This window comes from Eublepharis macularius, chromosome 1 (assembly GCF_028583425.1).
Source record: "Eublepharis macularius isolate TG4126 chromosome 1, MPM_Emac_v1.0, whole genome shotgun sequence".
Lineage (NCBI taxonomy): Eukaryota > Metazoa > Chordata > Lepidosauria > Squamata > Eublepharidae > Eublepharis > Eublepharis macularius.
In genome coordinates, this window is record NC_072790.1 from 49,587,371 (window position 1) to 49,605,079 (window position 17,709).

A 17,709-nucleotide genomic window follows, 5' to 3' on the forward strand; every position below is an offset into this window, starting at 1 on the left:
TGCCCCGCTTTAAGAGGAGCTGCAGTTTAGCTAAGACTACACCGCTTGCTCTCGTGCTGATTCTTGTTAAATACATGATGTGGACACATTACCGGAATGTCGCAGGGTTCCCTCACTACAAGGATAATTCTGCAGATTTAATGCCAATCATCTCATGCTTTTTTCCAGGCTGTATACGGCTTTGCTAGACCTTTTGAAGGAGTTAATTGGGTTTTTTTTCCTTCCATGGGAAGTGTCAGGATTTTCCATTTCAGTGGAAACATTTCTCTCCTGTAGCGTTTAGCTACAGAATTCATTCCGAAGAACTCCCATGGAGGAAAAAGATGACAGGACACAACTGGCCCCAATTAGCTGAAGATGGAAAGAGCTGCTGCTGTGAGGAGAGCAATGAATCTCATATCTTAATCAATCACTGCTGAGGGCTGGCCCCTCCCATTCTCCTCTCTTCCTGCTTCCATGACACAACAACTCTTTACCTTACGTAAGTGAAGTACTAAATCATACTGACTAACAGTGCAATACTAAGCCGAAAGAGACTCTTCTATGCCCTTTGACTTCAGTGAATGTTGAAGGGTGTAACTGCCTAAGATTGTACTGTAACTGTCGCATTTATGTGACAAGTGACCCAGGCAGTAGGGTGTTGGGGGACTCTGATTATTCCCGATTCAGATACAGGCATGTGCCCAACGCCCTAGGCATTTAGATAGCCATCCTATATTAGATCATTAACCTTCTAGCAAGAGGTACACCACAACAATGCTTTTGGTTCATTTGGGGTGTAGTACACAAATAAAAATATTACGTGGCAAATCCTGTCTTCATTTTATTTTTTACTAAAACATAATTACTTACATTTTTAACATAGACCAACTTAAAATAATATGATAATCCTCTTCATTGATTTTTACATAGATAATTAAAGAAGAGCGATTACTTGAGCCCATTAATTACTTCTTACTAAAAGTAAAGAGGTTTCACGAGGCAAGAAGCCTTTTCTAAGAAGAAGCTGATAATCAGTTCAGACTCCCATGTTTGTAAATTTTCACTATTTTCTTCCAACAATATTCAGCTGTCCCACTTAAGGCTCACATTGTATAACTAAATTGTCTTATAACTTCAAACACCGTGCGAAGTTACGAAGCTACCTAACTTTTAAACGCATTAATAATACTTTTTATGTATTGTCGAAGGCTTTCACGGCCGGAGAACGATGGTTGTTGTGGGTTTTCCGGGCTGTATTGCCATGGTCTTGGCATTGTAGTTCCTGACGTTTCGCCAGCAGCTGTGGCTGGCATCTTCAGAGGTGTAGCACCAAAAGACAGAGTGTCTGAGAGATCTCTGTCTTTTGATGCTACACCTCTGAAGATGCCAGCCACAGCTGCTGGCGAAACGTCAGGAACTACAATGCCAAGACCACGGCAATACAGCCCGGAAAACCCACAACAACCAATACTTTTTATCATTTCCATCGTAAGAATTTTAAAAAGCCCAGAAAAAGCCCAGCAGAAGCAAACTGAAGCATGGGAGTGGAATCCCCCCCAGAACCAAAGTGAAGTTAGGGGACCAACTTCACACCAGGGAATCACACCCATTCCACCCAAACCAAACTGAAGCAAGGGTTACAGTTTTCTCATACGTACATCTGTTGGGCCCCAATCAATATATACCTTCTTTGAATTACATATTTCTATATCTAGCTGGACGTTCTTGGCATTCTCAGCTTCTTTTCATACCTGGACTCCAAAACATATTATGTCTGTTGATATAATTATATTAATTCTGATATCCTAAAGGTCATGCTGTTGTGCTGCTCCTTTGTTTCTTGACCCTCTACAGAGGTTATTCTGGACTCCCTCTTTGGCATATTCAGCAGACAGACCAAGCCAGTCTTGTTTCTAGTGTCCTCTGTGGTCTTTTTGTTCAAGAACAGCTTCTTTTGTTCAGGAGGAAATAATAGCCACACACAGGCCTGCCTCAACAGATGCACTTAGGTAGAAAACTAAGGAAGGGGGACCTTTAAAACACGCAGGGCTGCGCACAGCCAATAAAGTAAAAACCACTGCAGAATGTTAATAAGCATCCACGTTCCTCAAAATACGAAATTTCCCTTTGGACACCTCCCTCTTGTTTCATTTGTTTCTATGACAGCTTCACCTACCTCCTGGGCATTTCCTTTCCCTCCCTGTTTAATGTTGCCACCGCACCCACCTCTGATGGTTTCCTTGATATTTAACAGACGGCAGGGGTTTCCCCCCGCCTTCACTCTCTGAAAACAAAGAATTGGATGCTCCCCAGCTGCAGGCAAGTCTGTAGTATTAAAGATGTTCTCCACCCCATAGACTTCCTCTGCACACACTCCCATTGATTGCCAGCCAGCATTAGTCAGGCACTATCATCAAAGATGAGGGAACACAAATGTTCAAAAAGTGAAAACTGGATCTGTCTTGCTGCAAGAAACTTGTTCATTTGTCATGCTAGAAGTCACTTTGAACTTTTTGCTGAAGGTGCAATTCATGTTGCCTAAGTCGATCGAGGCAAGGAATAAGATTTACCTGTGTGTGTTATGTGCCGTCAAGTTGCCTCTGACCGATGGCAACCCTATGAATGAAAGACCTCCAAAACATCCTATTGTTAACAGACTTGCTCAGATATTGCAAACTGGAGGGTGTGGCTTTGTTTATTGAGTCAAGCCATCTCATTTTAGATTTTCCTCTTTTCCTACTGCCTTCTACTTTTCCTATTGACTTTTCCAGATAATCTTGTCTTATCATGACATGTACAAGGTACTATAGCCTCAGTTTTGTCATTTTAGCTTCTAGGGAGAATTCAGGCTTGACTTGATCTAGAACCCACTTATTTGTCTTTTTGGCTGTCCATGGTATCTGTAAAACTCTCCTCCATCACCACATTCTTTCCTATTTCTCCCTGTACACTTGGAGCTAATTAACAGTTTCCATTAAAAATTATGTACGGGGCAGAGACAGTGGATAGAGAATACTTTTTCTCTCTCTTCGAAGCACCTAATGAAGCTTATGGGCAATAGATTCAAGATGGACAAATGGAAGTAGTTCTTTACTCAACAAGTGGTTAAAATGTGAAATTCACTGCCAACTGATGTAGCGATCGCCACAAACATATGTATGTATGTGCTTGTTCCTTTGGCACGACACCATGGCTAAGCATCACATTATTTCCTTTGTTGGCACCAGGTTAAAGTTTTTCTGTTCCTTGAGGTGATTAGTATTGATTGATTATTTAACAGCATGATCCTAAGCAGAGCTATGCTTTTCTAAGTTCATTGAAGCAAGTGGGCTTAGAAAGGTATATTTCTGCTTAGGATTCTACTATCTGAATGTAGTTTTAACAATAGTTGCTAAAGAACTTTTCACAATCAGGACAAATGCATCAAATCTCTAGTGCTCAAACTTGAGACAATTTGTATCACACTGGTCAAGGGCTGAGCTGTGACCATGCTGGTCATTTTTTTTAATGAAATACATCTTCAAATTCTTTGTCAGAATCACGGAGTTAAGATAAGAATTAGAGGTGGCATTACCCTATGTGGGGGTCTCTTTATGAGTTGGGGGAATTAGCAGTCAAGGAGACACAGTGAGAGGGGGTAACTGGGATCTCCACCACGAATACCAAGATTGTTCCCTTAGAGAACTCTCAAATAAACAAGCAGAAGTTGTACAGGAAAGGTTTATTAATAGAGAAATAAAAGGCAAGCATGCAGAAAATCATGCACAGCATACACACAGAGCTAACCAAGAAAGTGAAATGGGAGTAATTGGGGTGGGGTGATACTTACCAGTCCTGAAGACAGAGAAGGTCTGCGGAAGTGGCAGCGAAGCAACCTGCAGTTTACGGAAGGGGAAGAGAGGGCTCAGACGAACACACACACAGCATAGGGCTTGGGGCAATCTAATTATAGTGTGAAACATACCCTGGGGCAAAATTACATCTTCTGTCCCTTAAACAATAGCTTAATGGCTTGTCTGGAGGTGAAACAGTAAATTGGGAAAGGTTTGCTTGAGCATATCTGGGAGGATCTATAGGTGAGAAAAGCGTGTGATGTCCTGCGACTGCTGGATAGGAGGGCTTATCAGGTCCCTGAATAGCCTGGATTAGGAAGGAGGGGTGAGGAAGGTATGGAAGGGTGTTGATTAGATATGCAGGAGCTCCTGGAAGCTCTCTTTTGTTTTACTTAAGTGCTTTTCCGGGGCATGGAGGGGCAGCTAGTCAGCCTGCCACACCTTCTGGTAATTTACCAACTCCAGCCAGGGTTGGCAGCTGTTCTGCCTGGTGAGGCAACATGCTGTGCTTAAGACACATGAGGAAGGGGCATATTTTATATCCATAAGCTGCCCTTGCAATAAGGAGAAGGGGTAGGACTGCTGACAGTGGAAAGGAGCTGGTAGAAAGTATTTGTAGGTTTTCTCTCTGTAAGATCCTTATCTGTAATACAATATTCTTTGAATTGACTTCAACCGTGGATTTATCAAAATGCGCAAAGTGGCTGACTGTTTATTGCATACTTATTCTCTGTGTTCTGACTTCCAGAAAGAGGAATGTTCATCATGTTTCATGTTCCTTCTGTTTCAGGGGAAAATATTCACTTCCATGGAGCCTGAAAATGATATTAATGATGTTTGCATATATCCTGATTCGGGTAGGTAGAAAACACTTTTAACATGCTTGCATTTTACTATGTGATAAACATGCTGGTTGAAACTGAACTCACAGTTTTCCTGCTTGGAGGTAATCCATTCTTGGGTTCATTATGACTCCTTTTTTAAGAAAAAGGAAATGAAATAGATACCACCTTCTGCTTTGGTGCTAAAAGGTTCAGTTATCTGTTGTGCGATTGCAGCATTCTCAGCCATTGTAATAAAGTGCCGTCCTGTTTGCTCTGGAGCTCATTTTGTTTCCTTAAAAGGCATTTAGAAAAAAATACCATATTTGGTGTTCAACAGTCAGGTATCCAGTGCTTACCTTTGGTTGGATCCAGCCAGCCTTGCTCACCAGCTGCTTTGATCCAACCTCCTATATGGAATTTTTAGTACTTTCATTGACTGCTAGATTATAAATCTTCCTTTCCCATAAAAAGTTGCCATGTCCAAACTGGATATTTGATTCTTCATCCTCAAGTTTCGTAATGAATCACCTGCAATGTCTGATTTTTTTTTTTAAAAAAAAGGTTTTGACCTTATAGTCTGACTTGTTAACGGGGAGACTTACTTAAATCTGTCTGAAACCATTTCCAGATAATCTGTTTTGTGGTTTAATGGGTGTGTCGATCTTCCTGTGAAAACTGATCCGAGTTACCATACCTAGACAATAGAAAGAAGTTAAGGGCTCCTTTAACCTTTTCCTTATTTTCCCCTCTTATATGTATCTAAGCTCTGTCCCAATGTGAGTGCCTTGGAAAACATCACCTCCAAGAAGAAGCTTTTCCCTTCTTTACTGTGCTGATTGAAAGTTTAGACAAAAGTATTTCTATAATAAATATATTTCCTAAATAAAAAGAGGACCAAATAAAATCGCTTTTCACGTTCTGAGATGTGCAAACGTTCCTTCCATTATCTGGTTTAATATTATTGATTTGTATACTCTGGAGCGACAATGGACCATGTTAATGAAAGGGATTTTTGTTGTTTCTTCCCATCCCACTCCTCGTTTTTTTCCCTCTGGCTGCATCCCCCTATGCTGCTGTTCCCAAAAGACCCTGCGGCCCCCCAGGAGTGACTTTGCATCAGGCTGTAGCAGCAGGACAAGGGAAGGCAGCAAAAATCCCTTCCACGAACTTGGCTCCACTTGCGTTTCTATAGAATCCAGCTCAACATAGGCTTTAAACTTTCAAGAAATTAATTTATACTCTTTCTTCACTTGGCCGAGAGCCTGTGGCTCTCTTGTTCTACGACAGTGGATGTCTGTTCTAGGACTGGTGAATATCTTACGTATCCATTTATTCTTCTTAATAAGGCAGACAGCATTACCCCACCCATGTTAGCTGCAGGCATCTAGCTGTGAAGTTTACCAGCACGGTGTAGTGGTTAGAGTGTTGGGCAAGGGCTTGGGAGAACTGGGTTCAGATCCCCACTCTGCCACAGATGCTTCCTGGGTGTCCTTGGGCTAGTCATACATACACTCAGCCTAAACAGCCTCACAAAGTTGTTGTGAGGTTAAAATGAAGGAGGGGGGAAGAATGTCGCAAACCACTTTGAGTCCCCATGAAGGGAAGAGAAGCAGGGTAAATATATATATACAAATATGTATTTATTTATAGTTTTTGTACCCCACCTTTCCACCCATATTGGCATTCAAGGTAGTTCACAACTACCTTTTGTTTAGAATTACATTTTTTAAAAAGAAGATTCTGCAACGAACCCAAGCAGTTGCTGTTCATCTTTGCTACATTGTACTCCGAATGCCGTAGACTTGAGTTTAACTGCAACAGAACTGACACATCAGTCGATTTCTTTTTTTATATAATGATTTTGGAATAAATGTAACAATGGCTTCATTCTTCAGAAGAGACTAGTTCAGGTTTTTTAAATGCGTTTTGCCGTATTATCAGCTGTTTTCTATCTCTTTAGGAATGCTGTTCACAGCCAATGAAGCACCCAAAATGAGTATCTACTACATTCCAGTAAGCAAGCTCTTTTTTAAAAAAATTGGAACTGGTTTTCTGCTATCAGGACACTAGTATCAGCCCTGTCCTCTTTGTTTTAAAAGCCAGCATCTGATTACTTTATAAATGTGATTTAAAGTGGAATTAGTGTTGTGTATCAGCAAAATGATACAATGTAGCTCAAATTATAATCTGTATAAATTCATGACCTTTGTCTTTTATGCTGAAAAGTATACAGCAGAAAGACAGGATAAATGTATTTCATTCTCATCCACTCTGTTGAGATAATGTAAATCTCCCCCTGATTTTAAAGAAGTAGGTTCAGACTGAATTTATTTGGAGACAAGGCCTTTTCAGTGGTGGTACCTTGTCTTTTGAATGCCATTCCCCTTGAGGTTCTGCTGATGTTAAGTTTACCTCAATCTCTTTTAGATGGCAGGCCAAAAACATTTTTTTTTATTTTGGGCTTTTAACTGAGAGGTTCTTTTTTTAGCTGTTTTTATGATCTGCTTTTAGCCTGAGGGTTGTTTTTTATGAACTTCCATTTCAAACTGTTTTATGCCCAGATTTGTTTTAATGGACTATTGTTGCTAATTTTATGCTGTTTTAATGATTTCCCTGAATAATTTTACTTTGTGAGCTGGCTTGAGCAGGTCTATGGAGAAGCAGGATATAAATTTTCTAAATAAATAGTGTCTAGATTCAGTGGCACTGGAAAGCACAAATGGGGGAAAGGAATTTTAACTGTTAAAATGAAAAATGTCATAAACTCATGTAAACATTAGGACTAGGATCCAAAGAGTAGAGATGGGCACGATCTGCATTACGATCCAAAAAAACCCACGATAATGGCGATCGCGACTCCTTGGATCGTGATCGGCCATGGCCAATGTCTGGGAAGCCAGACACTCAGGCGCCAGTAATCTATTCCTGGGGCAACGGAGCCAGGGGAATGCCTGAGCTGTGTTTCCCCTCCTTCTGTCGCCCTGGAAACCCGAATGGAAGGCCAGCTTTCCTTGATCAGCAGGTCTTCCTTCCAACCATGGAGCAGCAAAGCAGTCACCAATTGGGAGAAGACACCCAGGGGAGGGAGGGGGAAGGGGGTGTTCTGTAGCCATGGGCACTCCAATCTCATCCCTGCAAACCCTGATAGGCAGCTCTGACGGCCAAACACAGACGGCCAAACACAAACACAGATGCCGCCGGCATCACCCACCATTCTTTTCTTGCCAGCGCGCTCCTTTTTGGCCTGGCAGGCGGGCACATGGGGGGTGCCGCCAGCGAGTGGCCAGACCCCTTCCCCCTGAGGGGAGGCGGCTCGTCGCCGTCTCCCCGTGCCCGCCGGGCCCGGTGGCTGCCGCCAACACCCACCTTCCCACATAGCTGGGAATAGCAGCACACCCCGCTTTGGCCTCCACGATCCACAGATCGGGAACAGGAGATGATCGGTGTGGATCATTTAGTTGGGATCGTCACCGGCGCTGATCCATGATCAGCTGGATCGGCAATTTTTTTTGGATCGTGCGCATCTCTAGTTTTGAGGCATTGAGTGCTCTCAATGGGATTTCCCCCTTTTCTCCCTCCTTGAACACCAAACTCACATTACACACACACACTGCTTTTGAAAGCCCCTGAGTTCCAGAAATGATTCATTAGAAGGAGATCACTAAGTGCGAAAGACCAGTCCGCTGCTTAGTTGTGTAAACGGGTCTAGTCTGTATCTGAATGCTCAATCTACGGATGAGAGTATAAAACTCGTTCCTAAACTAAGGGTGAACTGTTGCCCTAATAAATGAGACTGCCCCGCAGTCTCTTTTCAAGCCACAGTTGATACCCTTTACGGGTTGGTTCACTTAAGAGGATGGAACGGAAGAGCAGTCATGCAGTATTTCAAATAAAGGTTCTTCTCATTTTCGAGTATGCCAGTGGAGAAGGGGGAAAAAATGAAATAAAGGATCCATTCAGATCTTAATTTTCGCAGAGTAAGTGCAATCTTGGCACGAGTCAAAAGTGAGGCTACTGTTTGTTGCTAGGTTATACTGACATATTTCAGGTGCCGTTTTTCTCTTTCTGAACTTTGATAACACTTGAGAACGTCTGATAGAATTTTAGAGCTGCCAGTCCCGCCTTTCATTGATGATAACTAGGGAGGAGAAAATGCAGCCGTTCAGGGCTTTCACAGCAATCACATGGTTTTGCTTTTATTGTGCCCGGCATCATATTTGTAGTAGTTCAGCTTTCCTTGGTTTGTTTGTGTTCTGGCTGAACCTGGAGATGTTCCCATTCTCTGTCTTTTCAACCACTGTGCCCGGTAGAACCTGGAGATGTTCCCTAGAGAGACAGGATCCGGTCCAAGCAGTGGTTTGAATCAGCCAAAAGGAGATGTTTGCTAGAGAAAAAATGTGACAGGGAAAGGTTAACTTAACCATAAGGTAGGTTTTGAGGGTTGAGGGAGAAATGTGAATTAAAGATCTGAGGAGGATTCTAAAACATCACTTTAATTTGTGTTCCTCGGGTGTGCAGAAAAGAGTAATGGGTATAAAATTGCCTACTCATGGAAAAAGTGTTAGGGAAGGCAGTCCTTGAGGAAAATCCCTGCTTGAATTTGCATACCTGACATGTAATACCAGGAAGCTAAGATTTGTGCTTGTGACACGTGGTTTGTTAACACTTGAGGATGAACTCCCTGTGCCTTGGAGCTGCTGTGTGATGGTTGTTCTGAGTTCAGTCTTGCTGAACCCCGTAAGAGCTCCACCCAGCTCTAGACTATGACCCTTCTGAACTTCTTTTCAGGCCATAGTATGAGGGGATGCTGTTTGCCCCATTGGAGAGTTATGCATGTACATGTGAAGGACCCCCATGGGGCAAATAGCACCCCAGAGGCCTTTTCAAGTTGGCAAAATGGTGGGGGGGGGATGCTGACCCCCGCCCCTGGCCACGGTTCCAATTATGCAGGCTTGGAAAATGAGTTCAACATGCAGTTGGTGGTATGAGAGTTGGGATGGGGGAGGCCACATCCAGTTCTCAAAAAGTCATCTAGTTTGGTCCTTAGTTGCATTGGCTGTAAGACCTAGCTAGTGTGCACCCTGTATACCTGTTGTCACATAGTGATCCCTGTAGTTAGCAGAGGGCAATCTCTTCAGTGCCCTCCGACTACTAAGCCTGAACAGGAAGGATGGGAGTTATTCATTTGCTGCTCCCCATCTTTGGAACTCCAGTTGTCTGAGAGTGCAAGCTTTCCAGATGTGATATAATATCTTATTTATTAAATCAAGCTGATTGAGCAGCTGGGTCTCTTAATGTATTTCCTCCATCATTTAACTATTAGGGCTGCAGTGTGTATTAGACGATCGATCATGCCAACCATTTTAATCATATAATAAGATTGTAAAACAGTTAATATAACTTATTGATCAGACTGAAGATTTTTTTAAAACATTAAATTACTTTTAAAACACATGAATGGCAGCTATTATCTTTCGGAGAGGACTTTTTCCTTCTTTCCCCCATAAAGAATGCCTTTTTAGATGGAGCGTGTATTATTTTAAGCACAAAGTATGCTCACGACCCCATAAGTATATGGTTTATTCATATGCAAGAGCATGGTGAATAACAGAATTACAATTGACTTAAAATAGAATTACAAGTCATTCATTTAACTGACGAATACATTTTTGATTAGATAACAGTCCTGTTAGTCACCCATTCCACGTTACTAAAATGTTATTGTTCATTCTTGGTTATCAGAAACAGGGCAAGAGCAGAATTCAGGTAAACGAGAGCCTCATTTGGACAGATATTTCACCAGTAGTATTAGTTGCACCTAACTCAAGTTCAAAATTCCACAGTGTATATCGTGATTTAAAAATTAAAGAAGAACTCTGGAATATTGTCTGTGGAAGGTTAAACGTATTACTGTATTGTTTTTCATGAACGGGTTGAGGCTACAACCTAGAACACTAGGTGTTGGTTGCAGTCTGTCAGATTGTGTGGGATGTACTCTAAATATCCACCAGTCTTTTGTGATATTTTATTTTACTATTTTATCCTGCTTTTTTCCCCAATGGGAACCCAAAGAGGTTCATGGTACAGATCACCACCCCCAAACAGGAGTGCATAGCAGGTCCTGCGAGTCCTGTGGGTGAAAATTCTTTTCAATTTTAAAATTACATTGTGTGACGTTAAATAAATCTATAATTTTAGTCTCCCTTTCTTTTGAGTCTTTGTATCTTAGTATGACTTATAGGTAAAAAGTTACAGATCGTAGCTTTTTTTTTAAAAGGATTGCCTGCTGAGCAATCATTTGACAACGGTGTTGTTTTGCCGCCGCAAACAGGAAATATGGGCTTCCTATCTGTATTCAGATAAGGGCTTTCGGTCTAAAAAGTAGCACAGTTGGGCTTATTCACAACAAAGGAAATCCTCCATTTCTCATTGTAACCTGTTGCCTCAAAGGAAATACGCGCCTCTGAGCATAGGTGCGGAAACTGTCCAGCGTGTGACACTCGGGAAATAATTTTCTGGTCCTCCTGTAGAATCTTTTAACACATTTGGCTGTTCTGTTGGGAAGTGCGCCTGGCAAGCGGATGTGAAGCGTAGCTGTCGCTGCTAGAAGCAAGACAGTGTGGTTTGGATCCAGACCTGTGTTTCTGTGGGCAACTGAAAGTCTTTGACCCTGCGGAGTGTGACTTTCTTGCCTACCTCCTCCTGCGGCACCCTGAAATGCTCTCCAAAATCATGAACCCCTCAGGAATTGGGATGTTTCTGGGGCTGCTGCAGGAGGGAGAAGGCAAGAAATTTGCCTTCAGCGGACACAAAGTCTTGTGCCCTCTGGATCCAAGCCTGTATCATTGGTCAACAACTAGGGGCATGTGGGCTAGAGCTGGCTTGTGGATGAGTACCATAGTTTGGTTCAACACAAGTTACTATGGTGGGGCGCCCTGCAACACTGCTGTACAGACTCCTGAAACAGAGGGAATAGGACGCTTACATCTAGAGAGCGATATGGGAATTCCGTGCTACCACAGGCCTTGCCTACACTTACAGGGCAACAAGGGTGTAGAACGAGCTGTGACACTTCAGTCTGCAGGTGGGGAGAGTCATATTTTTAATGATCCACTGTGTGAAAGCACCCAGTGTATAAAAAGTTAGAATCTTTAGGAAGAACAATTCTAGCCTTCATGTGCTGTGCCTGTTTTCTATTGTGGGAAACACTTAAGGAATTCTTAAAAATGCCATCTCTCCCCTGTAGTCTAGAGCATATTATTTTGTTCTACAACCTCAGTACCACCTCAGTCTGCATCTGTAGACCAGGCCTTATTTCCGAGGGGTAAGGTTTTTAGATAACCCAGAGCTGCCCCTGGGAAGAGAAATGGTTTCCTCCTGTTACTAAGGACAGACAAGTAATAGCATGTGGTGAGTTTGTTGGGGAAGACTCTCTGCATTGATTGCGGGAAGGGCAGTGTATGGCTTCTGGCCGGCTTCTGGCCTTCTAAGTCTTTCCACATGTCGGTCTCCACAGTCTTGGTGTTGTGGCTCTGTGATGACTTAACTACAGGCTAGTGATTATGGGGAAAGGGAAAGAATGGGGGAGGCGGTGAGTGGCCATGGCAGGCTGAATGCTGGCCACATGTTCCATTTTGGAACCTACGTGACTGAAGCTTCTGTGTCCAAATATGGATTAGAGGGCAACAACAGGAATATTTTAATAGGGATACTCCAGGGTCTCAAAAGAGACCAACTTAGAGAAGGAAAATAAAAAAAAAAGATGACCAGCAAGAAGGAAATGAGTGGAAATTGTCTAGAGAGGAGCGGTTCTGTTTTATTTAGAGTTCTAAGGAGCAATTTATCCTGTCTGTTCCTGACAAATTGTTTAATGTATCCTCTTCCTTTGGGCTCCTTGCTCAGACGATGAGCAACACATCCATAATCCATGAAAAACCCAGAAGGCAGACCCCGTACGTAGGAGTTTGACCTGTTGGCAATTTCACAGTGTCTGAAACGAAAACAAAGCAAAAACAAAACAAAACCCTGGCAGATGTAAGGATTACATGCAAAGCGTAAAGCCAAATTGGCAAAGATTAACGAAAGTGGCGTTGCTTATCAGATCATACTAGAACAGAAATGTAATAGCGCATGCTATATTTAATTTGGGCACGCTCTCCCAGCAGTTTTATATGGTTTTCCAAAGGTGTTATTACCAGACGAGTAGGGATTTGATGTGCAGTCATTTGAGGATATGCAAAAAGAAAATAATCTCTTAGGGACAGAGTCTCATCCCCAAATACCCCCTTTTCAGAACCTGCAGGTTTATTCAGGTCGAGATGATTTGTAGGCAAGAGGCCTGATGTGGCGCCTTACTTCTGCACTTCTCACTGCTGAACTACTGGCCAGCTTCTGCTAGTGCCAGAGTTCTTGCAAAGAGTGCTGGATTAGATGGACTTTGGCTTTGGCCACCTTTTCTGTTTCTAAGCAGAATTTCGTATTTGGGACCTGAGCACAGATTGGTTGTGCTTTACCTGTTCAGAGATCCTGAGTATGCACGTTTGTGTTGTTAACACAAATCAGCGTAATTCTAGTTTTTTCTTTTGCTTTATTATTTTTTAAGTCAGTGGGCTTGAAAGGATGTAACTCCCTTTAGGATTACACTGTAACTCCAAGGTTGCCAGCACAGGATTGGGAAATTCCTGGAGATTTGGAGGTGGCGTCTGGGGACGGTAGGAGGGGATCTCAGTGGGGTATAATGCCATAGAGTCCACCCTCCAAAGCAAGAAGTTTCTCCAGGGGAACTGGTCTCTGTAGTGTGGAGATCAGTTTAATGCCAAAAGATCTCCAGACCACGCTTGGAGGTTGGCAACCCTACATAACTCATAGCCCACTAGATGTAAGTTATGGGGCGGTATGGAAGAAATAAGAATGCTCATTGTTTGAATGCATCTCATTATTTAAGGTGGAGAAGGCTTAGGGATAAATTAAACTTACATAGCTTCTTTTTGGTGGCTCTTGTATTCATCACCCTTTTTAATGCACAACATTTTCAGTTTTTGTCCGGTTTATGGCAAAGTCTGATTGTATCTTCTTAAGATGTCTGCAAAATTCTTCACTTTAGACGTATTGGCACATATCTAAGCAGGCAGTTTCTCAAATGGATGGCCTTTCCATTTACACTTTTCACTGATTTCTCCCTCTTACACTGTTCTTGTTCCCTCATATGCTGGGAACAAAGTTTCAGGGGGCTGGGAGGGGAAGCAGGGAAGTCTCACTCTGCACAGTCCAGGGATAGTTGAATACACATCACTGTTGTTCAGATTTAATACAAAAGGTGTCCACTTAACTCAAGTGGTTTTTCACATCTGCTTATGCAGCTGAACCCACGGAGATAGAGAGGGTGTTTTTTGCTGGCTTGTCCTCCCGTTGCACTGCTCCCCACCCTGGGGGGTTCTTGGCCCTCCAGGAGCAGCATTTGGGGAGCTCAGTGAGCTGCAGTAGGAAGGGGCGGGGAGGAGGTCCCGCTTTGCCAGCTTCACTTCACTGGCAATGCTCTGAATTCAAGCCACAGTTCTTTTACTGCCTGTCTAAACTCTTTCATCCAAGTTAAAAACCACAGCAGATATTTATACCCGAGTTTGAAAGTCCTTGAACCTGTCAAAACAATTTGGTGCTTGGGCTGCTGCAATTGCAAGGTACAAAACTGTACTTGTTAGGTACAAAACTGCACCTGTGCCCCCCTTGGCTTCTTATCCCAGGGCTGATCAGACTGTAGTGAAGGGCTCTGGGCCTGTGGGCTCTTGATCCAGGAGTGAACAGACAGAGAATCCCAGGCAGGGATCCTCTGAATGAAATAAAGCTTTATTTGAAAGAATGTGTACATCCTAAGCTAATCTCATTCACCCAAGGCTGGCCAAACCTGTTAGTTCAAGGCAAGGACTTCCTAAGCAGGAGATGATGACAAGGAGAACTCTGCCTGGCTCATCTCGGGCCCCCTCCTCTGAAGGGCTGATGATGTCACCTTGTCTCTGGCCCTTCTCTCTTCACCTCTTGTCTGCCCTTCCCCATGACTCTCCAAAATGCCAGTGCACCCAGTTCTTGCTCAGTCCCTGCTGACATCTTTGTTGCCCTTTTGCCAGGTTGATTGGCTCCAAATGTCTCTGCTGTTCCTTGTATCTTGCTGCTGTTTCAGGGTTACTTCCTCTTATCTCACAGTACTGGATGGGAGCGGTAAGGAAAGTCTTGGCTTACACTAGGAGTTCCAGAACTTCGTGTGTGTCATGTCAGAATGCATCAGGGCCAGGGGATGGGATCCTCGATCATCAGTCTAGGCGTTACTTCTTCTGTACATACACATTTTCCACATGCTCTTGCAAGTGTTCTGTATCTCTAAATATGGCTTAAGAAATTTCAAGCTAAAGTGGCTGAATGTACAGAGAGCTCCAAGGACAGTTGCAATTGCAAGTTCTTGATCCTAAAGACTTGTGATCCTAAAGATATGTGGTGCCCTCAAGTCATAGCTGACTTATGGCAACTCCTGCTGGAGTTTTCATGGCAACAGACTATCAGAGGTGGTTTGCCATTGTCTGCCTCAGCAACCTTTGTTTTCGTTGGAGGTCTTCCATCCAATGACTAACCAAGGCCGACCCTGCTTAGCTTCTGAGATCTGATGAGATCAGGCTTACCTGGGCTATCCAGGTCAGGGCTCCTAAAGACTTAGAAGGAGACATATAAACATTTAATAAAGCATAATCAATTAGCAACCAGTACTGGTTCTGGAATCTGTATTCTATATTTGGCACACTTCTTCGTGAAGATCTGATATTGCAATGTCAACCCTTGGAATCTAACTGATCAGACAGAACATGTGTAAGGGACTGTGTATATATACAGTAATATAAAAATGAAATTAAATTAGCTTGCGCTCACGCATAAGCACCTTTAAGCTTTTGAAAATAGCTTTCCAAGAATATGCTGCTGTATATTGTTGTTCCTGGACAGCACTAAGGAAGTCCAGGGTTGCTACTCAGAAGCAGCCAGTGAGAAACGACCCCTGAACACCTCTTGCCTTGAAAACTCTCTGGGATCACCATAAATTGGCTGCAACTTGACAGCAGTTTACAGATGCATTCATGGTTGTTCCTGTTTAGCAGTTGCTTAAGGCAACCATGTGTAGCTGTACACAATGTAGAAAAGTAGTCATCTAATGACACACTTGAAATCAGAGCAGATTACTGACTTCTTAGCACATGTTTGATGCGGTTGTCAGTACAATCCTACGCAGGCTGCTCTTGAGTGAGAAAAGGCTATTTCTATAACATGTAAGAAACGTATTTGTTGTGCCACATTTATGACTTGGCTATGATATTTAGAAAGAGTGGACGACTTCTTCAGGTGGCAGTAGACCTCAGTGAGTGGCTTGTGTTCAACCAGTTGCATAAATGTAGCTGTCCACTGAACACTGGTACTTCCCACCACCCCAAATAAATGCCTAGGAAGTATTCTTAAGCGGCACAGAATGGAAGAAAAGAGTCATTCAAAACAATTGTAATTGTTTTCTCTAGAATGCGGTATGTTGGCTTTTTTGCTTAATAATCGAATGTTTTATTTTAAGGGTGCCACTTTATTTCTCAGTGCTCTAAATCTGCAGAATACGAACATTTTTGTTAGGGGCTTTGCTAATGGTTTTACTGATTCACAAGTTAGTTGGTTTGTCTCAGAAGATAAAAATTCGTCAGACCTGAACAGTTTTGCATGGTTGACATGGCTGGGGTCAGGGAATGGTCAAAAGGCATATGGTGCAGCCCCCTTACTGAAGTTAAACTAGCTCTGGTCTGGTTGGGAGATTTCCCGGGGACCACACCAATTTGTGCCACCTTGGTTTCACGTTAGAAGAAAGGCAGGGTATAAACTGTCATTTACTATTGCTTGTTTGTGTCTACCATGTTTATCACTGCTGATGTAATAGAAAAGGAAATGGATCACCCAGAGTTCCATTTCATAGGAGTCTGAGGTCTTTCAACCTTGCCATTATTTCCTATTTCCTTCCCTCTGGAAAGGCAGCTTTTGATGTTCACCTTGATGCACTGTACCGCAATAATCTGACTTCAGCGGGTGTGCCCGCATATGCATGGCAGTGGAAGAGAGATAAGAGTTCCAGTGGAAAAGAGTTCTGCCAGCCTGAATTTTAAATGAAATGGAAACTTGCATTTTAAGATACAATAGTATGACTTTTTTTGTCCGGCACATTTGAAATGATAACTGGTCCCAAGAAAAGGGTATACAGAGCTGTAAAACTTTTTTCTCTTAACCCGCTCAATTTCAGACTTCCTTATCAGGGAATCAGTTGTTCTATTGTGTTTGAACTCTTCCTCTTTGTATATGTGAGAGTGAGTGAGTGAGCGAGTGTGTGTGTATATATCAAGGGCATTATAGTCACATTCCAGTTTAAATGAAGGAGGACTGAAACATTGCACTTCCAAGGTATTGAGGGCTAAGTAACTCCAGCAGCAAAAATATGCATAATACCACAATAGCTACAGCAATTAAGATTAGAAAATGTTAACTACTTAATTTTTTTTTATCACTGAGCTGGAAGAAAAAGGGAGGAGTAAGGTATCAGGGACCTGTGTGTGAATCCCTGTTACAGAACTAAAGTATTATCTCCGTATAATTGTATCTATGTACATTTTATATGCATCTTGTCATTGTTTTAAAAAGGATATTATTATTTCAAAATGTATGTGTCTTTTCAAAGGACTGCTTGATACAGCTCACAAGTAAACCAATACAATAGAATCATAAAATAGCATAAAAGAGGACAGTTTTTTCTCCAGATCTGTTGACAACCCTAGCTGTGCGACTGTCAGAAAAATGTTGAGTTAGTGGGTATATCTTAACTTCAGTATATCTGCAGGTGTTAGGTCCTGCTCCGAAATGGTGCTCATTCCTTGATAATCTAACAGAAGAGCTCGAGGAGAACCCGGAGACAACCGTGTACGATGACTACAAGTTTGTAACAAGAAAAGATCTTGAAAATTTAGGTATGTTATTATTGTGAAATATTTGTCTAGCTTGCTCATAGACGA

At 42.5% G+C, this 17,709-nt stretch overlaps 1 protein-coding gene across 1 annotated transcript in view; it reads left to right on the forward strand.

Moving 5' to 3' along the window:
• The window catches only part of NOL10 (nucleolar protein 10), a 58,701-nt gene that overhangs the window by 19,079 nt on the left and 21,913 nt on the right, over nt 1-17,709 (forward strand). Inside the window, exons 12-14 of the mRNA XM_054999088.1 lie at nt 4,606-4,672; nt 6,600-6,652; nt 17,538-17,664. Of these exons, the coding sequence (XP_054855063.1) occupies nt 4,606-4,672; nt 6,600-6,652; nt 17,538-17,664 (247 nt within the window). The remainder of the gene's footprint in view (nt 1-4,605; nt 4,673-6,599; nt 6,653-17,537; nt 17,665-17,709) is intronic.